Genomic DNA, 25,578 nt, shown 5'->3' with positions numbered 1-25,578 from the left:
GCAAAGTCACCCATCAGCTTCAAACTGCTCAGTCCCTTTTAGGGTGTATTTCAGAGATTCCCCCTTGTTGGTCAAACTGCTGATTCTGCATTCGAGCATTAAAAATAACAATTTTATTTTCTAAACAAAACAGTGGGCAACTTTTATACAATCCCAAGAAATTAATTCAAAGTAGGTTTCTCACTAACTGGACGGAAACAGAAAAATGCCCAATCCTACCTCCAATATCAGTCCCATTTGGCTAAAGATTTCAGATATGAGATTTAAAGATCTTAAATCCCTGGCCGAATACACAAAATTACTTCTTATTGATATCAGGTAAATCCTTCTAGGTTTGATTTCCTTTTCCCAAGCTGAGGTTCTTTTTTCTGCAGCTTTCTGATCCCCGCTGTTATAGCTGGAGCAAGCTAGAAAAAGATATATTTGAAAAACTGGTGAACCTGCAGAATGAGGGTACAAGACTCTCCAAAAGAAGACAGCTTAGTGAAAACAAAACAAAACAAAACAATATAAACATATCAAAGAGAAGTGAGAGTCAAGCCCCTGGAGCTAAGATTGCACTTATTTTCCCTTCTAAATACTGACATGATTAAAAAAAAAAAGTTTACATTAATCATTTTTGTCCCATTCTTTCATCACAATCTTGATATCATAAAATTCAACACTACACGGAAGCTTTAGAGATGATCGTGTCTAACATGCTCATTTTAGAGATAAGGAAAAGGAAAACATAGGAGTGACCAGCACAAGGTGAGACAGCTTGTCAGAGGCAACACAGTGATCAGGGTCTGGGATTTAAGGCACACGATCCCACGCTGTTTCCTCTGTTCTTTAAAAGGCCGTATTAGCAAACATTCTACACTGTTAAATCAGAAAATAACTGTAACTAAGCCACACAAAAATAAAATTTACCCATATAAAGAGAACAAAGGGCTAGACCAGGAAGTACCCCAAATCAAACAGAAAGATGCAGCATTTGTTCACCTACTACATACTTTCCTAAGGGCATAACCTGGCACATATTTTCTGAGCCATTTTATTAATTATCACCTGCAGGTATTTGTGTCCTGTGCTTTCATCAAATGAAACTCCTTAAGAGGATGCCACAATGACTCTTGTGGCAAAGGTTTGAGAAGTGATAACTTCTGGCACAGATAACTGATGGTACAAAAGGAACCCACATACACACAAGTGGCGCCAGCAATCAAGAAGAGAGGACCGAGTTGAAGAGGGTGGAGATTCTGCCGGGAGCAAGTAATCCTGAAAATGAGATAAGAATAAAAATCCAAGAGCAAAGCTGGCCTGATACTAATGACCAGAGAGCACAATAAAAAGAAAGCAGTTTCAGAGTTTGCCTGGCATCAGACGGTTCTCACCTGCAAAAGAAAGAAGGGAAAAGATTCTTACAGAGACAAAAGAAAGATGTTTGCTCCTGAGTGATGGATTAGATATGACCTAATAGGTATTTGCCATCTCTTATTTCTGGGACTCTGATCCAAGAACAAACAGCAAGAGAACCATGAAAAATCAGCCCTGTTGGATCTGGAGTTCTGCCTTGACAAGATATAAAGCTCATTCATAGATCTGACTGTGCTCATGAGACTGCAGTTCAACTCCTGCTGCTAGAGCAAGAGGAGGGGGAAGGAAGACAGAAAGGGGTGAGTGGGAAGGAGGTGGAAGATCTGCGTTGTGACTATAATAGCTACAGTAATTAGAGTGTTTCCAAGCTGCTGGAGAAGTCTTCAGAGCAGAGAATGTGGAGGGGCCATGGGGGAGGGGGAAAAACAGGAGGAAGCAAACTACTGAGAATGCTAGGAAAATACATGGTGCTTTGTGAACAGTTTAAAACAAACAAACACCTGTGATCGCTTCATATAGGGAAATAGAGAAGTTTATATTCTTTCCCAGAAGTGAAATTATACAAATAACGGCTAGGCTGCTACTCAAAGCTAGGTTACGAACTAGGTGTAAACAGATTCTTGCAAATGTCCCTGTCTCTGCAGTGGTCCACTATTTGCCTCCCTTTTCCCTGAATCAATCAAAAAAATCAATGTATCCATCCATCTATAATATCCAAATCTGTCTCAATCCTTCTAACAAACAGATCTAAGCCTTCACTTCACTTGGAAAAGTGATTTCTGAACTCCAAAACAGTTACTATATCTTCCTTCCTGTCAATCAACTGCTAATTAATACCTTGTGAATTCAATTAGGTTGCGTGTGTGTGTGTGTGTGTGTGTGTGTGTGTGTGTGCGCATGCGTGTATTTCAAGCACACAATTTGTCAGCCTAATACAGAAAATGACTGGAGGATACCAGAGAAGTCACAAAATAAACATCAAGATGCTTGGTTATAAATTTTAGGCTCCACAGCACTGCCACTTATAGTGGCATGAACATGTGAAAGAAAAATGAAATCACATTAACAGAAGATGATGATAACCTAGAAGGAAAATCTGGGAATTTGCAGAAAACCTAAAAATAGAAAGTCCTCCTCCAAGTTATAGGAAATGCTACACTTGTTTTTAAGATAAATATTTACTTGAGCTACTTCCTTGACATGATTTAGCCCTCTGGTGATGACTTGATCCTAACAGTGATGTTAAACTCAAAGCCAGAAAAAAAAGAGTTATAAAGGTGTTGGGAGAAACTAAAAATGGAATAAAACAAACAACAGAACAGATGCAAACTTCATGTGAAGAATTACACTCATAAAATAAAAACACATGTGAAAGTCTTGAGTAAGCCATGTCAGGTAGACTTCACACAAAAAGTCAATTACATCCTTTGCACAAAACCCGCTGGGTATCCTCCCAGTGGGATAAATCTTTTTCACCACACTAAAAGCAAAGAATTTTCTCCTTCCCTATCCCTCTAATAAACAAGTGCTAGAAACACTGAATTACCATTATTTCCTTCCCATTCACAGGGCATAAAGCCAGAACTCACAGAAATACAATAGGGCTGTTTAGGACCACGTCTAAGGCATGCTACTCAGTAATCTAAAAGAAATACAGAGAAGGAAGAATCTCTTCTCTTTATTTCATTACCGCCTCACTAACACACCAGCATCAGGCATTAAGAAATGTGAAACAAAGAAGAATTTCACACATATGAACTGAACCTAAACCACAGAAGACCAAGTATTTTCTTGTCACTGTGGCATGTGATTCTTTAACCACCTGCTCAATAATCCCTCTTCAGCTGCACAGCTGCTGCCAATTCCACATGCCCAGCCAGGCAGGTGCTTTGGTGAATTACCTGTTCCCTAGTGAAAAGAGCCCTTCACTGACTCTTAGTGGGCCCAGAACATGCCAATCAGCATTGCCTATCTTCATTTTGTCTGTCACAGCCAACTTTTATGAGATATCACAAAGGTATATTTAGTTACTATGTGATTTTGTATTTTGCAAGTTTTTTTTTTAAGGAAACTGATTTTTAAAAATCAGGCAGAAGTGAGAATTCAGCTGCTTAAAAGAAAATTTGCCACACAACATAAGGCTGCCTCATCTCAGAGTGGCCCCATCTGTCTGGCAGTATTCCCATTCATGACCAGTTTCCACAAGGGAAATAACAATTGCTTAGGTACCTATGAGCAGGAGAAAGTGGCACTAGAAGGTTCTATTGTACCTGGCAGTAATAAGAGAGAAAGCAGAGAACTTCTGGAGACCACACATCATTCCTGTACTTGTTAGGTCTCCACGGCTGAGCCCAGGCAGTGGTATTCTGAGTCAAATAAGTAAGGAGTGGCACTTCCACTTGACAGAGCAATCAGTAAACCCCTCAACAAATTATCCTGTTCCAGTCATTTAGCTGCTATATGCTAATTGCAACATAATTACTACCAGAAGCCAAAATTATGTTTCCATATCCTCACACAAAATAAGCACTAATCTGTCCAGCTATCTAGACCTCTCACAAGGAAACATTTTCTAACAAGAAGCTGGGGCGGGGGGGGGGGGGGGGGGGGGGGGGGGCGGGGGGGGGGCGGAAATCCAAAGTGTTCTCTGAAAGATGGTCACAATCAGAAGGCTTGTAAGTTTCCTTGTGGGAAGGGCCCAATTCTGAAACCACTAAATCTAATCAGGGCAAATTTAATCTGAGGCTTCTGCCTTCACTGTCACCTGACAGGACTCAGAAATCAAAGTCAACAGCCCAAGAGCAAAAAGTTTTGGACTCAGTTTAGCTGACTTCACTCAGGGACCTAGGACACACAGCTGGAAGCAGTCTAAAGACAGACAACACCTCTAGCAAGGCCTTAAGACACTTCTGTCACCAAGAAATATAAAGGTCAGAACAACCTGTTCCCTCCTAACAAAGCCTAACACCTAAGTGACAAGCCGTCATTTTCAAGAAACTCATTGAAATAAAGAGAAAAGGGAGGCAATGTGGTCAGACTGAGGGCCTTGGAAAGACCCTTACCACAACCAAAGGCTCAAGTTCCTCTTCAATGACACCCTATAGGAAATGGTTGGCTATTGTGTACCGCATATATTGTGTACAATTGTCCTCTCACAATGACAACTGATTTCTAATCTCTTTTCAAAGAAAAGTTTTCTTTAATGTCCTAAAGGGAAACCTCATTTCTAGTCCCTAATAATTGTTTAACCAAGTAATAGTACTGAAGTACCCAACTAATAGTACTATTTGGGCATTTCTATGAGGTAAATACAAGGATAGGGTTTCTTCTAGCTTGTTCTCATCCTTCTCTCGTCAGTAACTCCCAGGATTTCAATTTTTTTTATGTTACTCTGGCAAATTTCTCCCTAACACAGACGCACATATGGATTTTCTGAACATTAAGCAAGTCACATCCTTTCATCAGAATTAAAGATAAAAAGGAAAGTTATTTTGGTTCCCCCAGCTCTTGCCCAGATAGGCAAATTCTGTGGGGTTTTTTGTTGTGCAATTATTCTGACCAGGAAGTCCCCATTGCAAAGGTACTTGATCCGTGACTCCCTATTTTAACCCTGCACAGGTTTTTAGTGGTATTCCTAAACAAATAAACAAACATCTTTGTAGGAGTGTCCCATCTCTATAAAAAGGATTAAATTGGCTGGCTCGAACCAGCTTAGAGTCTTTTTCCTTAGAAGTCTGACACAAATCTCAGGATTGAGTCTCCCTGCCACTATTTCTCCTCAACTTAGTACAGGCTAGCCAAAGAGGCAGGCACAACATGGCTGGCATTCCCTATTCTTCTGAAAAATGTGTGCCAATGAGCTCTGCATTGTTCCTCACTCAAAAAGAAGAGCCTTTCTGTCTGGCCTCCTCCAATGGCAAGCCCCAGTCTGGAAAAGGAAGAAAATGGCACTGAGGAGCCTGGGAGATGGAGCCTATCCAAAGCTCTCAGACAAGACTTGAACCTATGACCTTCACTGTGTACACAATAGGCGGGTGAGAGGGACGGGTTTATCTCTGCAGCAGCAGTTCTCAGCCCTGGGGTAGCTCTCCCGATGAAATGACACGACTATTGTGTGTGGCAGCAAAACAGGCATCTCCTCACAACAGCCTAAACCAGCACTCCCTCCCCCAAGACAAAGCAGCAGGGGTGAAATTAACTCAAGGCTGCAGAGCAAAGCCTCAGAGAGAAAAAGAGAGGCCTGTGGGGGGACTGGGGACTCTCCTCAACCCCTGGGGCTCTGGACACATGGCTGGAAACAGACAGGCTTTCTCCCCCATCTTTCCCACTCTCATTTAGGTAGGAAGCTGTTTCTTAGAGAATTTAATCATCTGTGATTTGTTCAGAAATATTCCCCCTGAAGGGCTCTGATCTCTCCACCCTGTGTGAGCCTAATTCCTAGAAGCTGAAATGACTGTTTGCTGCTGCCTGTTTCACAAACACACATTAATTGGTCAGATGTGTCTCCTCCTCCTCAACCCCAGAGGGAGGAAGGAGAATCTGAGCAAAGCACAGAGATGATCCAACCGTAATTACACATAAAGGGAAAAGAGGGCAGCACGGGTTTTCCAAACAGGACAGGGTCACAAACCCTCCCGGGGGCACTAGGAGAGCAGTTAAGGCCAGGCCCAGGAATCCCTCCATCTTGAAGAAAAGGACAGGAGTAAATGTGACCTGAAGCCTGGAAGGAGCACACACCCACAGCCTACTTACTGCACACTCCCAGCCACCTTGCTCCCCCCGCCTGGGCCACGCGCACGTCCTGCTCCCAAGCCCTTCGCCCTGAACCCCCCTAACTCCCTCACTAGCTCCAGTCGCCCCGGGCCCCCTCAAGATACCCAGACTCGCCTCGGAAACTCTCTGGCCTGTCCCCACAACCTGGCCAGACCCTAATCCCCTCTCGAGCACCCCTACCCTCTGTCTGAACCAGCCCTGGCCACGCTTTGAACTTCACCCTGCGCCCCTCGAGGCCCCCTCCCCCAACCAGGCAACGACACCCCCCCCGCCCTACACACCTTCTCCTCGCTCCTCCCCAGCCCCCCAACCCCCACTTCCTCCGTCAGGCGCCGCTATCCCCGGCCCCCGGAGCGCCGCCGCCTCTCTCCTCCCCCAGCCCCGGCTCCACACAAAGCTCCGGACTCACCGCGCGGCCGGTCCCGGGAGCCGCCACCTCCGCCCGCCTGGGCCCCGGGCCGCGGAGCCGCTGCTGCTACGGGGCCCAGGCCGCCATCCGTTCCCGCGGCCCCTCCCCCCCTCCCCACCCCGCCTCGGCTGCGGCTCTCCGCCCCCTCCTCGCGCCGCTCCGCCCCGCCCGCCGGGGCCGCTGTGTCCGGGGCCGCGGGTCCCTCAGCCGCCGCCGCCGCCGCCGCCGCCGCGATCCGGGACAACCAGGGCCGCCCAGAAGACCCGGACACTGGACTACCGGGCCCTCGGATCCGGATCCTTGTGCCGTCTGGAGCCGCAGAGCGCAGAGCAAACCCGGAACCTGGATGGAGGAGCCAAATCCTGGGTCTCGGAACGCACGGTCACACGGAGCCCGGATTAGAGACTCGGAGCCCGGATTAGGGACGCGGAGCTCTGGGAATGCCGGAAAACCCGGCAAGCCGGTTAAAACAGAGATAAACTCGAAGCAGCCTGGATTGAGAGCTCGAACGTAACGCTCTCTCCTCGTGGAAAGAACTCTCGCTGGACCAGACTTCCTCGCAGAGAGGTCTCTGGGGAAGTATCGTACCTTAAATACGGAAGACACCAGGTCTGTAGGTGTCCAACCATGGGAAGAGCAAAGGGTCGTAAAGGGCCTGTCTGAACGTGAACATCACAAAGAACCGAAGAGCCAGCACAGCTCATCGTGGTTTCATCCACTTTATGTCTTGGTTCAGCAAAGTAGCAACCCCTAATAATTTACCCTTTGTTCTCCAATTTCTTATTTAGGATTACCACTAGTTTTCCTCTTCAAAGCACCCATTTCTAATCCTTCTAATATCACCTTTCACCTTGTCACCCCAAATCTTGCCTTTTATTATCTCTAAGTCCTACTTTGTCCTTTTTCAACACACCATTCTATTTCTAACGATTTTAGCTTTTATCTTTTCTTACCTGCCATTCGTCTGATTGCCCAGCACACTACCTAGTAGGCATCCAGCCCTTCTTTAAGTGAACCCTCCCACCTACCTCTCACTCAGGAAACTCATCATACTCTTTACCACCTCTTCCCTAAAACGTCCACTCCCTTTCCTAGCGAGAAGAAATTTTTCTTAATTCTCAAGTCTTAGCCTCAGTTATATCCTTCCTGTGCCCTTGCCATCTAAGTCAGCTCAGCGGTTTTGTTTGGTTGCATGCTCCAGCACTTGTAATCTTACTTCCCTGACAAGGGATCAGATCCGTGTCCCCCTGCGGTGGAAGCTCGAAGTCCTAACCATTGGACCCCAGGGAAGTCCCAGCTCTGCAGTTTTTAATCTTTCCTTTCCCTTACCCTGAGGCATCCTTCAACAGTACTACTCAAGATAGCATGTGATTTGGGGATAAAGGCAGATCATAAAACCCCTTTGCTCTCCATTTCCACATAGGCATGCAAAAAGTATGTGTGTGTGTCAGGGGGTAATGGCTAAAGATGCTAAGCTGCTCTGGCCTAGGAAAAATAATCTCCCCTTGATTCACCCGTAGGACAGTACAAGAACAAAACTGACCCCAGGTGATGATGTTACAAGTGAGGATTCAGCTATTTGCAGGTAGACAAAGAGAAGGGTTAGATTTGAGACAGGTATGACTTAAGAGTTAACACTAAAGTGGCATCTCCTACTGAAGAGCTTGACTCTACCACCAGAAAACACTGAATTGCAAAAATGGGGAACAAAGGAAAGCAAACATTCCTAGAGTGAATTTTTAAAGAAATTTCTCAAGCTTAGAAGTACCATTAAAAATTTTCAAGCAATTGAGGTCCTATACAGGTCAAATCTAGGGCAATACCTGTTTTGGTATATCCCATAAATTAAGAATGGTTTTTACATTTTTGGATGGCTGAAAAATAACCAGAAGACTATTCTGTGATGTGAAAATTACATTAATATGTTCAAATTTCAGTGTTCATAAATAAAAGTTATAGAGGCTCATAAGCCATGCTCATTCACCGATGTATTATCTATGGATTCATTTCACTTGCACTGCAGTAGCAAAGTTGAATAGTTGTGACAAGGACCATATAACCTGGGAAGCCTAAAATCCTTGCTGTCTGGCCCTTTATAAAGTGTGCTGACCCCTACTCCAAACAAGGACTGTCTGATAGAACTTTTGGCAATGATGGAATTATTCTATACTCGTGCTGCGCAGTTCAGAAGTCATTAGCTACATGTAGCTATGTGAACACTTGAAATATGGCACTGTGACTGAAGAAATGAATTCTTAATTTCACTTGAATAATCACAGGTAGCTACTGTATTAAGACAGTACAGCTCTAGACGCTTCTCGGCTCTTCTGTACTGACATTTTTTACCGCTTGACCAACATCTCACTCCCTTCCTGTGACACATCTACACATTCTCAGTCACCATCTCCATGTCACCTACCAGACTCCGATCTCCATTGTCACAACAGAAATCTGATCAGTCTATGAAGTTTCACCCCATGAATTAATCCACATGATGTGTACAAACATAAATGGACACACATTTACACAAGTCTGTGTGAGAGGGTGGCGCTGTGGCCAATGTTCTTTCTTCTCTGCCTGAGAGAAGTAGAAAGCCCTCCACATGCTAGATCCCTTGATGCTGCTGGAGCCTGTGATATGGATCACCTCCCTCCAAACACATTCACAGAAGCTGACAACAGCAGATGTGCACTTGCTATTTGAATCTCAAGGAAAAAAAAACCTTCACCACAGGACTTTCTTTCCTCCCCCCAGGCCTAATAAACTGAAGTTAGCTGATTTCTCTAGTTTAATAGATGCTTGCTTTTTTACTGGCCTTTTCTAACTGGGCAAGAGAACAACCCCAATACTGTCTCAGTCTTGGCTAGGAGCTCTAGCAAAGACATTAAAAAAAACACACACACACACAAAAAAAAAACTTACCAAATGAACCAAATGAAATGAAATTCACATAAATGGGCTTTAGTAGAGACAGTAGTTAAAATGGAAAGAGATTAGGGGTTATAACTCATAAAAAGCCATAACTTTATAATTATTTATAAAAGCGACCTTTAAAGTCTGAAATTTTTATACCTACTCCCTAAGGAAAAAAAGGGTTTCTATAAGCTTTAAAAAAAAAAGAAGGGAGGATACCTAGTTTTCTTTCTCCAGATTAACTATAGCAAGCAAACCACCCTCCCACCCCCACCCCATACCCCACACTCCATTCTAAACATCTGTCTGCATGGCCAAAGCCTTCTAAATCCTGACAGAGGAAAGTCTCCAGTTTTATATATATCCTACTTTGAGCTTATATAATTGAGACTGTGTCCTGCCTAGAAAAACAAAAACAAAAAAGCTGAATCCTTTAGCAACTGTACAAACTGACAGCCATTGAACCCAACCATCCAAAAAAGAGTAAGATCTTTAACCTGTAGAAGAAAACCAGTTCAGAAATGTGGACCTTCCCTCAGGCCAAGCTGTTCCAGAGTAACAGGGTCAGTGCGAAGTGTTGTAAAGTACTGACAGGCTATTCCTGGGCGAGTTTGTACTCGGGCTGCTAAGAATTTCCACTAGACTTTAAATTATGCTATTCATCACTGAGCAACTGAGGGCCATCTACCCCCAAGTCTCTCCCACACTTCCTCCCGGGTGTCTCCACAAATAAAAGAGAGACCTTATACCACCACCATGTGAACTGAAGGGAGGCTTTCACAGGCTGACCATGAAAAGGAGAATTTTCCAAGTTACTCCGCACTTATGTGGCTCCAGCTGTGTATTCTGGATGCTGAGGTTGGGTTCTCATAAACGTGTGAAGTTCTTGTAAACTTTCTTATCACAGTACACAAAATGGTTGCGTAACCTGAACTCTTGCATCTCCTGATGTTTTTCTTTAGGCATGCGCACACAATCTATCCAGGTGGAAGAAATCAATCCATACTCCTCTGTGCTCAGGCTGTCATTCAAATAAAAAGGCATAAAGAGAAACTTTACTTTTGCTCCCTGGGCTCTTCACCTCCTGCCTTTCAATTTTATTTTGGTATTAAAACAAACAAAAAACCAAACAATTCCAGCACAGAATTCAAGTTGTTACTGCTTGGTAAACTAGTAACTGCATAGTGAACCTAGTGTGGCTTCATTAATAGTACTAGGGTCTGTAGAAGGCCAGAGAGAGACTTTTTTCCCCCTAAAGACGTGCCATTAGTATCCTTTCCTCTTTCTCTGCACAAGTTGAACAGAAAAAAAAAAAAAAAAGAATACAGCATGTCTGCATCACCAGAACAAGAATCTGGTGGGTTTTCTCTGGGAATCCAGGGTGATCAGTTCCCCACAAAACCAATGCCCAGAGCCATGCAACAAGCAGGGTTCACAGTTGAGTGAACAATGCATAAGTGGAGGAATTTCAATGCAAATAAATGCTGAATATGAAAGATTAAAGAAAGGGGAAATTAATCTTTTTCATAACACAGGGCACTTTTTTTTCTCTCCCTTGTGTTCTCTTTTTTAAGTCATGCACACAACTGCTGGAGGGAATCCAACTTCCCCAGTGTGGCAGTGCTGCTTTATAAAAAGCAGAACATACACATTTAAGACCATGAATTTCCTGAGGATGCCAGCAACTGAGCTTCTGACAGCTCTTCTGAACAGCCTCAGAAAAAAAAAAGTACTTCACTAAGTGGGACCAGAATGACTAGCAAAAACTCTCATTTCAAACCAACCTATTTTTTCAAAACTCAATAGCTTCCTGGGGTATGGATGCCTTAAAGGGTTTGGTTTCAGCATTCTGGGGTTATCTAGATGCATTTACTGAACGGATTTTATTTTTGTTTGTTTCTAACTGCTCCATCCAAATGATACTCTTGCAATACCAACAAAATAAGTAGCGCCATTTCATGCTGCTTTAGCAGGTGGCTCCATCTCATCCCAGCCTGATCCTCTCATGTCCTAATGTCTCAAACCAAAGAACAAAGTGGCAGCACCTCTTCATGTTATACCCCCAACCCAGCCCCACCAGCCCCCCCAAAATCTGCCAACAAAGTACTCAGTTTTTGAATACTATTCACTTGAAGAGATGCTGGACTAGAGCAGCAAACCTGTTAAGTTTGGGGACTTTTCGTTCCCATCACTTGTTTGTATCAAACATAGAATTCCTCAAACATCCTAACACTCCACCAAGCTATCACTCTGGGGTTAAAAAAAAAAACACTTTAAAATTCAAGTGGTCCCTTAAAATATTGTTAACCTAGGTTAAGAATTTTCCTAACTAAAATAAATCCAAGCCTCAGAGAGGAAATTTCCAACTTGGTCCATTTTCTTCTGTATCATTCTAAGAAAAATGTCAAAGATTGAGAATTTTTAAAATAAGTTTTTATAAATAATGTATCCAAAGATTTTTGACCCACTACATACAGTAAGAATCTCGTTAAGAAAAATATACAGATTTTGATAAGAGTTTAAATTCTGAGAGAAAGTTTAAAGCCTGATGCCAAGTCCTTAGATTGCTACTGCTTCCATTTCAAAAGACCAGTGGACAGCGATTTTAGTACACAGAACTCCACTATGCTGTAGAGTTCCTTTTTTCCTGGGTCAGCCAGCTTTATTCTGCTTCATTAACCCCTTCTTTGCTCCTTGATGGATTTTGGAATCCAGTTTCCCTGTAAGGGAGAAAAAGAAGCCTCGTTATTTATTTTCTATATTTGCAATGCAAATCTTTCACGGCCTCTCAGGTCTTCTGGTTACTGTGTTCCTGTCACATTCAATTATCTTGCTCCAGGACTCAGACACTTTCAAACTTCAGAGTTTCATTCTGTAAGAATGAGGAAGCAGTGGGAACACTGTACAGGGACACACAAACGTCTGCACACCCAACACAATGAGCATTCACAGCAAGAATCTAAGGAGTTAATATTTCTAACTTTGTAGTTACTAGGAAAAAAACCAAACACGTTTTCCGGAGTGTCTGATACTAAGGCAAGTTTTTAAAGAATACAAACATAATGATAAAGGAAGATATTTCACACAGTGGGAAACTCATTCCTCTGACCTGTTAACTGGCTGAGCATAATGCATGAATCTCCCTCACAGTGAGAAAAGCAATTCAATTCACTCCTTTGCTGCCTCAGACTTAATAGGGGGAGTGACTTGAAACAGTGAGGTAGAATCCACATGAATGCTTTTCTGACAAAGGGGCCCTATCACCAGCTAAGAAGGGCAAAGGTCATGGGCTGTATGACTCCTCTAAGTGTTAAAAGTTAGAAAACAAGCAACCTTCCTGTCCCAGGTGACCCTAACGAGACGTATTCCACTGATGTGGTCTCCGACCTCTGACTTCTCAGATCTACCAGGATAAAGGTCAGTTCAGTGGTAGCCGCCTTAAGAAATATCCATCTCAGAAAGAACTCAACAGAGTTCCTGTCTGTCTGGCCTGAGAACAGAGCTGGCAGGTGGCTTTCTCCCACAAAAAAAGTCTTATTTAAGTCAACAGAGATGCTGATGCTGGAAAGAGAAATAGTTCAGTTCAGCCTTGGCAGTAAATAAACAAACGAACACCAAAACAAAAGCAGCTGAGTGTACTACAGTCCTATACCCACAACCCTGGCCCCTTGTACTCTATCATTTTCATTTGTCGCAGTAATCAGGGGCAAGAGAGGAAGCACTGGACAAGAAGTCAAGAAACCCAGGTTCTAGTCCTCCTTTGTCTGATACAAACAAGTCATCTGATCTGTCTGGACTTCAGTATCCTCATCTGTCCAACAAAGATAAGAATTCATGTCATGACTACTGCTAAAAGAGAATGTGAAAAAAAAAATTACTTCAATCTAACAAGTTTCCTCCCTGTTTTCTTAATTTTTCTCTTCTTCCTCATCTCTCCAGGACTATACCTGCCTTTGGAATAACATTACTTCCTTTTCTGGGCTTCCTTAGAAACCATCATTGAGTGAGACCACAAATGATGTCCACAACAGTCACAATGATGCTGATTTTAATTCGGGCTTTAGAAACACAGAATATTCCCAGGGACTTAGGATTTCCTTCATCCCCCTAGGCTGCCTTGCTGCAAATCCAAACAGGTGCCAGCAATCTGGCAAAAAGCCCTGTTATGAGGCAAATTTGCCTTTGTATCCTAAGACTACCAAAGTGACTGCCAAATGGTAGGTGCTCAATAAATGAATTAAAGAAAGCAGGCACTGCAAATTTCAGAACCTTTACTGCAAAGGTTTAGGAACTACTAAGTAACCAAAAATAGCAGATATCAGATAAACATAAAAGAGTACTCACTGTAAAGGTGGTGGTACCCAGAGGTACGAAGTACTGCCTCTCATTAAGCTTTTTAGAACAATTTAGGACAGAATTTAGAATTCCATCTAGGACTCCAGACTTCTAGTCCTCTGCACTGAGTAAGTTAGAGGATGCAGGTCCCAGTTTTAGTCCTAAGACTACCTATCTGTATGACCTTGAGGAAGTCACCTAGTCACTCTTGTCCTCAACTTTTTCAATACTGCAAGGAAACTGGACTACACAGTACTGAAGGCCCTTTGCAGCTCTATGATACTTTGGACTGAAAATGAAATGTAAATGGGAATACTTTGTTTCTGAGGCAATGTGATAAAAGTGAGAAAAGCAGGAAATCTAGAGATAGAAAGACCTGAGCAAAATACAACTTCTGTAAACCTGTTCACTCAACTATAAAATGAAAGGAAGAAAAAAATTTCTAACTTACAAAGTTGTTGAGAGGATTACAGCCAATACTAAGTGCTTTTCTGAATACGAAGCACCGAACCAAATATTTTATATACACTAAGTCATTTAATCAAACAATTGATTGAAATAAAATATATTCAAGTGCTTCGTAAGTTCAGAGGTCTCTGAAAAATTAACAGTAGTTTATTATCTATGCTAAGGCTTGGGAGTTGTGTTTCGTAGTTATGATCCCAGTTGTACTTTTAATTTACCAAATTTACCAGCATCTCTAGGCAAGACTTTTAACTATTTATTTCAGGCTCCTCATATTAAAAAAAAAAAGACATTACCTTCTTCACATTCTCAAGGCTTTCCTGTATAAGAATATCCCAAATATTGTTTTCATAAAACTCCAGTCTGATTATGAAAGCCCTCAAGTGAGACCAACTCAGATAAGATCAACCCATTGGAGGAAAGTACTCAATGGTAGGCAAACTAATCTCTGGCTTCAATGACGATGTCATAAAATGGAAAACTGATAGAGAAAGGAGATAGAAAGGAAGGATTTCCAGGGTACTCCCAGGGATTCAGAAGTGTTTCATCCCCTTTTCATCCCCTAGGCTAACCTAAGAAAACCATACATGTGCCAGCAATCTGTGAGCTCCTTACAACTAAAATCTTCTTTGCATTCCTAACATAGTGACTGCCAGTAGTGGCAATCCTTAGGTCACCTGGGCAATGAAGGCCAGGACCTGGGGTTCCTTGCACGGAGAAGCAGTTATTGTGGATGCCCTCTGAACTCTGAGTTCTAGGTTAGCCTGTTTTTTTAAGATTTGGGATCTGAACAGTTAACTACAGCAATATACAGTATATTCTCTTAAAAGCAGAGTGATAATGCTTAGTTTCTGTATTTCCCCAATATTTTTACATTTAGTACGCACAGCATTTCAGTGTTAAACCACATCCTCAATCATGGTGCCTAAAAGAAAATCAAATGCATATGCAGCAGATGGGGGAGAAGTTAAAAGGGAAAAAACTATTTGCCATCAATCGATAGAACTCTCATAGGGATTTTCACAAGCTTTGCATAAGATATAAGGCAGAATTTGCATGAATTTATAAAGCATGTAGTTCATTTAAAGTAAAAAATTTCCTTCATCTCTTTGAGCATTCAACCTACATATTCTACTATACTTAGCTGTTTTGCATTTCTTAATATGAGCAGACACATAGCCAAGTGATTTCATATTGTGCACTGTTTTGTGAATTATTTTAACTTCAAGAAGCACAATTATCCTCAGGTCAAGCAAACACAAGTTTGTATGTCCAAAAAAATAAATAAAAATATATGCTTTTAATTTAAACCATACACACACACACACACACACACATATGATACAACATGTAAATGAGTTATATTGTAGAAGTTTATTTGCAAGTCAGAAGTCTGCAACTTAGGATAAATTTCTCATAGAACTAATCTATGAAGAGTGGTGAAATTCCTAAGCCATCACACAATAAAAAATATTTAAGGCACAGAATTGTAACTGGACTACTAATATTATTAATACCATGGAACTTAACCACGTCATGTAGCAATATTCTAAGAAGAAAATGTGAAGCATTCCAAATTAAGAGCCAAGTATGTATTTTTCCCTATGGCAGTGGGAATAAGGACTTCTCCAGCTGTGAACTACTGGAGGTGGGCCTCTATGGCCTAAGGGAAGGAAGTTCTGACAAAGTGTTAAGGTTTTTAAAGATAGCAAAGATGAATGAAGGATCAAGGAATGAAGAGTTGGAGGGAATGAAAACTTTAGACCAGACTAAATCCTCCGGCTTGCTCCCTCTCAACAGAAAATCTTTTTCTGAAACACAGGGATTGGTCATTCTATTCTTGTCCCACACCCCACTCACCCCCTTTACCTATTGTTTCTGACCCATGTTTTACCTTGCCTGGTCTACTATGGGAAAAGCTGCAGTCTCACAGTTTTTTCCAGCCCTGCTGTCCCTGAAGCACAGAGCCCATTTTGGCTTTTTTAAAGCTTTTAACCAATAGAAGCAACAGGGAAAAGCTTTCTCTTAAGATCACCACTCACTCCACCCCCTACTAAACCTTGTGGATAAAAACCAAGGTCATATATGTGCTGAAGGTGAGTCTCTGAGATGAGAAAGTGCTGAAGTAAAACATTTCAGAGAAATATATAAACTCTGTTTACACAGAACATTTTCTCACAAGAGTTTAAGCAGCAGATGAGAACCAAGATAGGAAGGAAGGTCTGAAAAGGTAACTGGAACTAAAGATCAAATAGCAGTGGGTCTGGGAGAGAAGCCTGACCACCAGTGTTGCCCTCAGGGCCTAAGGGGAGGTTAAGAATAGACCAGAGTAGGAAGGGGTATAATTTCACAACTTAAAAAGGAGAAAAAAAGGAAGATTTAAATCCTAAATAGTTAAGAAGAAAGAAAAAGAATTTTCAGGGCCCCTTGGCTAACAGTGCAGGTAAAGTATGAAGTAAATAACTTGTGTTAAGTCAAGGGCAACTTATGTTCAGATTTTCTGACTTGCAGGAAACCTCAAGAATATAGTTCATAAATCATCAGAGTTGCCTGAATTTTGGAGTGAATACACATTCATCTAAATTCATACTCCAAGCATTTCATTTTGTGCCCAAAAGCAGTATTATCCATTGTGTAGTCAGTCAGCTAACCAAGAGCATTACTATTACTTGAGAGAGGGCCCAGGAATCTGTGTTTTAACAGCTCTGTAGGTGGTTTTTGAGAATCACTATGAGAATTACTTCTCCATAGAACAGATTTATAAAATAGTTGGTCCCCAGGCACAAAGTTTTTCCAGTAGTCATGTATGGATGTGAGAGTTGGACTATAAAGAAAGCTGAGCGCCGAGAAATTGATGCTTTTGAACTGCGGTGTTAAAGATTCTTGAGAGTCCCTTGGACTGCAAGGAGATCCAACCAGTCCATCCTAAAGGAAATCAGTCCTGGGTGTTCATTGGAAGGACTGATGTTGAAGATGAAACTCCAATACATTTTTGGCCACCTGATGCGAAGAGCTGACTCATTTGAAAAGACCCTGATGTTGAGAAAGATTGAAGGCAGGAGGAGAAGGGGACAACAGAGGATAAGATGGCTGGATGGCATCACCGACTCGACGGACATGAGTCTGGGTAAACTCCGAGAGTTGGTGTTGGACAGGGAGGCCTGGCGTGCTGCGGTTCATGGGGTCGCAAAGAGTGGGACACGACTGAGCGACTGGACTGAACTGAACTGAGGCACAAGGTCAGGTAGCCCTGTGGACAGCTGACAACGATGCATGCCCTAGGAGCATCCAATTCACACAGTGGGAAAGCAGTGTCACACAGGCACAGAACAGTAACAGTAAACAAGCAAATGGGAGAGCTTTCATGTTGTGTTTAAAAGTAAGAAAGAGAGAACAACACTCTGTGTTTCTTGAGATTGCCTGGAAATAGAAGAACCTGCTGTATGACTAAACAGAGAAGTTCGGAGTTGAAGGTGGGGTGGAAGTGGAAAGAATAAAGTCATAAGCACTCCCTAAAAACTGAACATGCAGAGGGTACTATAATCACAAACACATAAAAGCAAACATTACAGAAAAGAAAACCATCAAGAGGTTTCAAAAAGAGGATGAAAAGCAAGAGGGCTACAGCAGACCTCTAGGACCAGTAATCAAAGCAATAGTGGGAAGTGGTACCTCCAAAAAGTTGTCTTATTCTTGAATCGAATACTGAGGAACAACGGATAAGAACAGTACAGTGGGGTAAATGTACGCTTTTGGCTTACAAATGGTATTTTAAAGGTAATGGGGTCCTAACTGAAAGTTTAGACTGATTCACTCATATACCAATAATTGTAGATCAAAGTATGCTTCAGAAAGGCTATACTGTAGTTAACCTAACATTAAAGTTATTGATAAAAATAATTTTTTAATTAACAGTAACTTTAATATTAAACAGTTGATTAATAATGTTGTGTTAGTTTCAGGAATATGATAAATAGAATTTTTCTAATCCTTCAAGTATTTGAGATGATATGGAACAGGATAAAAAGAGAAAAAAATTTTAAGGTAAACAAGTGAGATTCAAGATAAAAAGAAAAAAAAAATAGACCATCGAAGCTAGTGACTTACAGATTTTTGGATTTCCTTTAATAGGAAACTTCACAATCATTTCCTGGGGATTTGTGCAGATGAAAACAAACGGAGAATCAGATTCTTCTTGACTTATGTCCGGATACTGCAAAATATAAAAAGTTCAGGCTAGTTGGGACAAACTTTGAATTTCAACGAGATCAAAGGATGTCCCAGAATCCACCTCAACATTCTGATGGTAGTACTCGCCATTACATAGTCAGGTAAAGACGATAATGCTCAACAAGCAAGAACAAACCTTCCACTTTCCCCCAAGCTTTAGCACAGTATTCTTATGCAGTCTTTTGCCCACCATTTGTGACTTCCTATAATGGAAACAACTTCTTAAAAAAAGATGTTTGACATCTTTCCAGAGAATCAAAACTGACTAATCTTTCAATATAAGCAACTGTGAATTGGGAGATTCAGAGGTCTCCTGTAGGAACATCAGGCACCCACCTCCAGATTCAGCTCAAGTGAAAAGCTGGAAGGTTTAAGAAAAATAGAACATTTGTGGAAATTCTGCCAGAAACAATCAACAGGGCCCTTCTCTCACTAAGGGGAAGGAAGATGATTCATTCTGAAAGGTATGAACATGCCAAAGTTGTTTTGCTGGACGCATTCCAGACTCACTTAGGGTGAAAAGGTAATGGTAGAGCAATTCTGAAAATAATTTAGAAGCCTCCTTTGGATCTCCTATCACAAAATGAATCTGTGTGAATACTTAGGACTTTTATTCCTTCTGCAAAGACAGACACAGAACCTAGAGTAAGAATATCTGGCCACACGATCACAACTTAAGGAACAAGTGGGTGTTGGCAGAAAAGTGCTCTCCAGCAATGTGCAACTGACTTGGTATTTCAACATTTCCTATCTTGGGATGTCTTGTGTTTAGTATGTTCAATAAATACAACTCTAAAGCTGACTATGGCCATGGGTCAGGCTTCATTACCAAAGCAGCCTTTCTCCTAGTAATGAGAAACTGTGAAATTATTCTCCACTCTTATTTACCTGCTAAGATGTATCCTGTAAAGATCTAAGGCTCTAAAGTAAAAATGGAGGTTTCAATGGAACAAGGGAGAAAATTCAAATGTCGGGACTTTCCTGGTGGTCCAGTGGTTAAGATTCCGCCTGCTTATGCAGGGGACACAGGTTCAATTCCTGGTGTGGGAAGATTCCACATGTTGTGGGGCAACTAAGCCACTGAGCCACAATTACTGAGACAGGGTGCCCTAGAGTCTACGCGCCACAACAAGAGAAGCGACCATGATGTGAAGCCCATGCAAGGCAACTAGAGAGTAGCCCCAACTCACTACAACTAGAGAAAATCCTCGCACAGCAACCAAGGCCCAGAGCAGTCAATAAACATATAAAATGCATTTTAAAAAAATGAAGATGGAAGGAGAAACTTTCTTTTTTTCTTACCCTTTGGATCTTTAGAAGTAAAAGAAAAGTGGGGCCCAGCTGTTACTGTTGAGGTGATTTGGCACAAATAAAACCAGAGGCTGCCATCAAGATCTTTAAACCTAATTCTACAGACACCAAAGTAGCAACAGTCACAATTCACATCTCTTTGATTTTCCTGCTCTCTCTTCTCTGTGTCTCACAGAGTGCTGAGGCAGAGGACAAACCTGCCAGGACTTTACAGCTCTGCTTTTCCAAAACGACAAGCCATTTCACTCCTCTTTCTTGCGCATCAATAAATGTTCTCTCTCTACTGGATCAATCCCGTTAACAAACACACTTTCTATAATGTCTGTCATAGAACAAAAACTCCCCAGATCCCACATTCTCCTTCAGCTACTGCCCCAATTTCAGATTCCCTTCACAACAAAATTCATTAAAAGATTAACTATACACTTTGCCTCAAATTCCTCTATTTTTTCTTGAAGTCACTATAAAGAGGCTTTTCTTCCATCATTCCACCAGAACGGTTCTTCTGAAGGTCATCTTTCATTTCCATGCTGCCAAATAAGTTCTACTTCTAGGTATATACTCAAAAGAATTGAAAGCAGGGATTCAGATATTTGTACAACAATGTTCAAAGCAGCATTACTCACAATAGTCAGTAGTTTCCACAATCCAAATGTCTAACAATAGATAAACAAAATATGGCATATACATACAATGGAATACCATTCAGCCTTTAAAAGGAATGGAATTCTGATACATGCTACACCATGAATGAACCTAGAAAAATCATGCTCAGTAAAACAAACCATACCCAAAAGAACAAATATTCTGAGTCTACTTATGTGAGGTGCTTAGAATAGACAAGTTTGGAAGTTCCCTGGCAGTCTAGTGGTTAGGACTTGGTGCTTTCACTACTAGGGCCCGGGTTCAATCCCTGATCAGGGAACTAAGATCCTGCAAGCTGAGCTGCACAGCCAAAAAAAAAAGATAAATCCATAGAGAAAGAAAGTACAATAGAGGTTACTAGGGGCTGCGGGGGTATGGAGGAAACAGGAATTACTGTTTGATGGGCACAGACTTCCTGTCTGAGATGATGAAAAGTTCTAGACATGGATGGCTGCACAACACTGTGAATATACTTAACACCTCTGAATTGTATGCTTAAAAATGGTTAAGTTTATATTATGTATATTTACCACAATAAAATTAAAAAAAAATCAAGGTCCTAGATTTTCTTTCCAAACCTGCTCCTCTCTCATTCATATCCCTTTTAAATAGCTATTCTAATCTTTCCACTTGTTCAGGTCAAGAACCCCATAACCAACCCTCAGGGAATCCTGTTAACTCTACTTTCGAAAGATATCCAATATCCCACCATTTCTTAAGACCTCCATTGCTACTCCCCTGGTCCAGGCCACCACAATGTCTCTCTGGATTACCATGATAATCTCCTAATCGGTCTGTTTCTGCCCTTAACCTTCCTCTTGTCTGTTCACATCACAGCAGTCTGAGCTATTTTTTAAACATATTCAATATATCGGATCAAGTCACTCCGAAGTTTAAAACTCTCCAAAGGCTTTTCATCTCAGTCAGAATAAAAGACTAAGTCCTCACTATGACGTACAGGTCCCCACTATGACCAACAGGTCCCCAGACAATCTGGCCCCCACTTCCTCTCTGATGCCTTCTCCTTCTACTCTCCCCCACTTTTCACTCCCGCCAAACAGGGTTCCTTGTTCCTGCCTCTGGACGTCTATACTAGCTTACCCCTCTTCCTGGGATGCTTTCCCTGCTCGGTATCTACCTGGTTTCCTCTTTCTTCAGAACTTTGTTTAAATGTCAACTTCATAGTGGGTCCTCTGGCATTCTTAGCCCCCATCTCTTTATTTTTTCTCTACAGCACTTACCATCATAAATGGCAACCTACTCCAGTATTCTTGCCTGGAAAATCCTATGGACAAAGGGGCCTGGCGGGCTACAGTTCATGGAGCCACAAGAGTTGGACATGACTTAGTGACTAAACCACCACCAATTCACTTATTTAAATTTTAAAAATTTGGACTTTCCTTACTAGGATAAAAGCGCCAAGAAGGCAAGGATCTTTGTTTTGCTTACTCCTTAGCACTTGGAATCATGCCTGGCACATGGTAGTCAATCAATAAATATTTGTTGGATAAAAAAAAAAACAAAAAAAATTACCAACCTGTGCTTTTAGGTTATCTTAACCATGCTAAAGACATACATGCTGGGAACTGGACACTCTTAGGACTAAACTCTGGCTCAAAGCAGGTACTAGTCTATAATCTGTTATTCCTCAAGCTAAATTAGAACTTTTGTGTCTTGGGAAGTAGCCAGTAAGGCCCTATGTTTAATAAAAACTACCATGACATATATTAACAGAGTCAGAAAATGTCAAATAATGGGGAAAATGATGGATAAATGAAATTATAGAACAAGTGGTTCTCTGGGCCCATTCATGCCTTCTAATAAAGATAAACACTAAAATTAACTTTCCCAATTGAATCTAAATCCAAGTTTCATGTGACTATTCCTGTTCCCAAGTTCTATTACTAAACTTGAGGAGACTTACAAGAAACAGAGCTAAAGAGCAAAGAAGCCTACGGGAATAAAGAAAAGTAGGCCTGTGTGTTGGAAGAAGGGATTATTTTTTATGGTAAAATGCATTAAAGCAAAGCTAGCTTGGCAGAACCTGTACCTGAAGAAATGTATAATCTCTGAAACTGAGTCTTGGACACTAATAGACCACATTAAACACCAAAAAGTCAGAGACTTGCAAGAAAGAGAGTTTTGGTTTGAGAGTCAAAAGACTAAAATGCAGCTGACCTAGAGAAAGAGTAAATTGAAAAAAAGAAGGTTCATATTTGTGAGGAATGTAAATAAACTCTCAATGTCATATCCGATTTGGAGAGGATATTAGATTAAGAGTCATTGAGATAGTGCAACAGACAGGATAGGGAATGAGAGTTATAAGACCAAGCAATTCAAAGCAATCATTTACATTCAATAACAGACTCCTCAGGATGCTGCTGCTGTTCCTGCCTTCACCAACATGACTCCTATCACCTGGTTTCCAGCCTGAGGAGCGGGGGAGGTGGGCTTACTCTTCTTTCATGCCTCATAAGTTTCATAGCTGTCTAACATAACAGGTAATTAACTACTAAACAGCCGTTTTCTTCTCCTCTCCAGAGGGAAACTGTTCACCAGCCATCTAGAAAACATTTCTCTTGCCATTTTCATAAGAGGGAAAAAAAAAAAAAAGTTTAGTGGCTCTTGGCAACCACTACAGTCTCAGAGCCAAGTGGGCATTTTCACCAACTCCACAAGCCTCCATTTAATCCTTGTACTGAAATGATCAGAAAGTCCTACACGATGTCACTCTTCCCAACAAATCCCCAGATGTCCCACATGTAAATCTTACACCTGTCTCCAAGGACTAACAGCTAAAGGAAACAGTTAAGAAGAAACTCATTGATAAAGAACGTTATGTTTGCTGGAGGTTTTCTTGGTTTGAACTCTAGGGAACTAGACAGGACATGAAATCAGGCTCTGAAATCTAGTTAGCTGAAAACCAACTCCAAGAAGATTGAGGTGATAATACTCAGAAAGAGAAAAGGAAATGAGTCTGATAAAAAGACCACAACAGATCCAAAGAAGTATATCCTGAAAGCAACTGTGTTCTCTGATAAACAGCCCTCATTAAAAAAAAAAAAATAGTTGTTCTCATTTTCCTTCAAAGCAATTCAAGGTGTTCACAGAATAAATAGTACCCTGGGCCCCACTGTACTGGAGGATAAGCGTTTTCTCACATCAGAGTTAATGTATTGATCATGATACTTTGATGAGATGACTACAGCATATTTGACTGGAGTCGGATAAAGATCATGCCAACTGTCCGAAAGTGGGACAGCTGAACTCATGTACCAGTACCCAATGCAAATCATGTGCCTAATATCAAATACAAGGGGTTCCAACTCAATGCCACAGAGACCATTCATATTTGCACCAAATGGGAGGAATAAGGATAGGTGATATTCAGCTTGAAGTCTTTCAGACACTTGTGAAAGATGATCTGGCTGAAGCCACACAGCACTGGTATCCTGGTCCCTTCCTTGTTTGTTGTTTAGTAACTAAGTCGTGTCCAACTCTTTGCAACCCCATGGAATGAAGCCCGCCAGGTCCCTCTGTCCATGGGATTCTCCAGACAAGAATACTGGAGTGGGTTGCTGTTAAAATTCCCAGTGTGACTTTCTGTGCCCTTGTGAATCCTATTTATCCTGGAACCTCTACACACAAGAGAACAGAAGGACTTATGTTTTCTCTAAAATTAACCTCATAGCTCTTCTGCCCTGATTCTTCGAGACCGAAATGAAAATCATCCATTCGTAACAATTATTGTTGGTCTTAATTTTCATAGAGTAGGCTTTCACTCTAACTAGTAAGAACCAAAAGAAAATTGCTCTTAATCCCAAGTGGCTCAGTGGTAAAGAATCCACCTACCAAGGTTCAATCCCTGGGTCAGGAAGATCCCCTAACCTAGGAGGAAGAAATTGCAACCCACTCCAGTATTCTTGCCTGGAAAATGCCATGGATGAAGGCATGGAATCCCATACACAGAGGAGTCTGGCAGGCTACAGTCTGTGGGGTCGCAAAGAGTCAGACATGACTGAGTGAGAGTGCAAAGATACTACATTGTAAAGCCCTTACCCATTCAAATCTGCCCTAGTATCTCAGAATGCTAGGACTCCTCTTGCTTTAAGGGCTCTGCCGACTTTATATTTTTATCTCCCAATGGCTGGTCTGACTCAACTGAGAACAACTACTGAGGCAGAGTTCACAGAATCCTTTGACATGAGTTGACATATCAAGGTAAGATCATTATCAAGTAATAGAGTGTTATTAACAGCAACAATACCCCTTTGGGGTTTTGTCTTTCAGAACAAAACAGATTAAAATATTTTAAACAATCCAAATGAAAAATCACAGAAAAAGTGATTTTTGCACGGCTCTAAATTTTTGTACTACTGATTTTTGTATTATGTGCACAGATCACACGCTACAGAACCTCTCTCCTTCACTGCAACAATACAGGTTTCCTTTGCTACAGCTCCTTTATTTTAAAAAGCCGTTTTCAGGGACTTCCTTGGTGGTTCAGCAGACAAGACTTCATGCTCCCGATACAGAGGTCCTGGGTTCGATTTCTAATCAGGGAACTAAGATTTCACATAAGGCAGCTAAGCCCATGCACTCTAGAAAAGCCTGGGCGCTGCAACAAAAACCCAGCACAGCCAAAACAAACCATAAAAATTAAATAAATAAAAAGTCATTTTCCTTAAAAGAAAATTCTTTTCTTCTGTACACTTCCCTGGTAGCTCAGAGGTTAAAGCATCTGCCTGCAATGCTGGAGACCTGGGCTCGATCCCTGGGTCGGGAAGATCCCCTGGAGAAGGAAATGGCAACCCACTCCAGTATTCTTGCCTGGAGAATTCCATGGATGAAGGTGCTTGGTAGGCTAGAGTCAATGGGATCGCAAACAGTCATACATGACTGAGCAAATTCACTTCTTATGTATAACCCATGCAGACTAATGATACTACCATTTACCCCTTACCACAGCTAGAAACCAAAATCTAACCTGGACTTCTTTCTCTATCCCCTTCACAACCAATAAAATCACCAAGTCCTATAGACTTTATCTTCGAAACATTCCAATCATCTGGTCCTTTCTTTCCAACTTGACAGCCAGACCATTGCTGCTGGCCTCCATCATGCCTCTACCTGGAAAA

The 25,578-nt window shown here is 41.6% G+C and overlaps 2 protein-coding genes across 7 annotated transcripts in view; both read right to left on the bottom strand.

The window, feature by feature from the left end:
* The window catches only part of ZNF609 (zinc finger protein 609), a 203,706-nt gene extending 197,022 nt beyond the window's left edge, over window positions 1–6,684 (bottom strand). For 4 of the 6 annotated variants that reach the window (XM_055435717.2, XM_055435718.2, XM_055435719.2 and 1 more), the window contains exon 1: window positions 6,542–6,683. The gene's annotated coding sequence lies outside the window, so the exon portion shown is untranslated. Of the gene's footprint in view, window positions 1–6,541 lie in introns of all 6 variants that reach the window. The other 2 variants (XM_055435722.2, XM_055435724.2) reach the window with 2 other exon arrangements.
* A 5,185-nt stretch (window positions 6,685–11,869) lies between these two features.
* The window catches only part of TRIP4 (thyroid hormone receptor interactor 4), a 54,356-nt gene continuing 40,647 nt past the window's right edge, over window positions 11,870–25,578 (bottom strand). The window contains exons 12-13 of the mRNA XM_055437454.2: window positions 18,362–18,467; window positions 11,870–12,174 (exon numbers count right to left, since the gene is read on the bottom strand). Of these exons, the coding sequence (XP_055293429.1) occupies window positions 12,107–12,174; window positions 18,362–18,467 (174 nt within the window). The 3' untranslated portion in view covers window positions 11,870–12,106. The remainder of the gene's footprint in view (window positions 12,175–18,361; window positions 18,468–25,578) is intronic.

The sequence above is a fragment of the Moschus berezovskii genome, chromosome 9, assembly GCF_049115385.1.
Source record: "Moschus berezovskii isolate FMDL1 chromosome 9, NW_MosBer_1.0, whole genome shotgun sequence".
Lineage (NCBI taxonomy): Eukaryota > Metazoa > Chordata > Mammalia > Artiodactyla > Moschidae > Moschus > Moschus berezovskii.
This window is presented reverse-complemented; position numbering and strand designations above follow the sequence as displayed.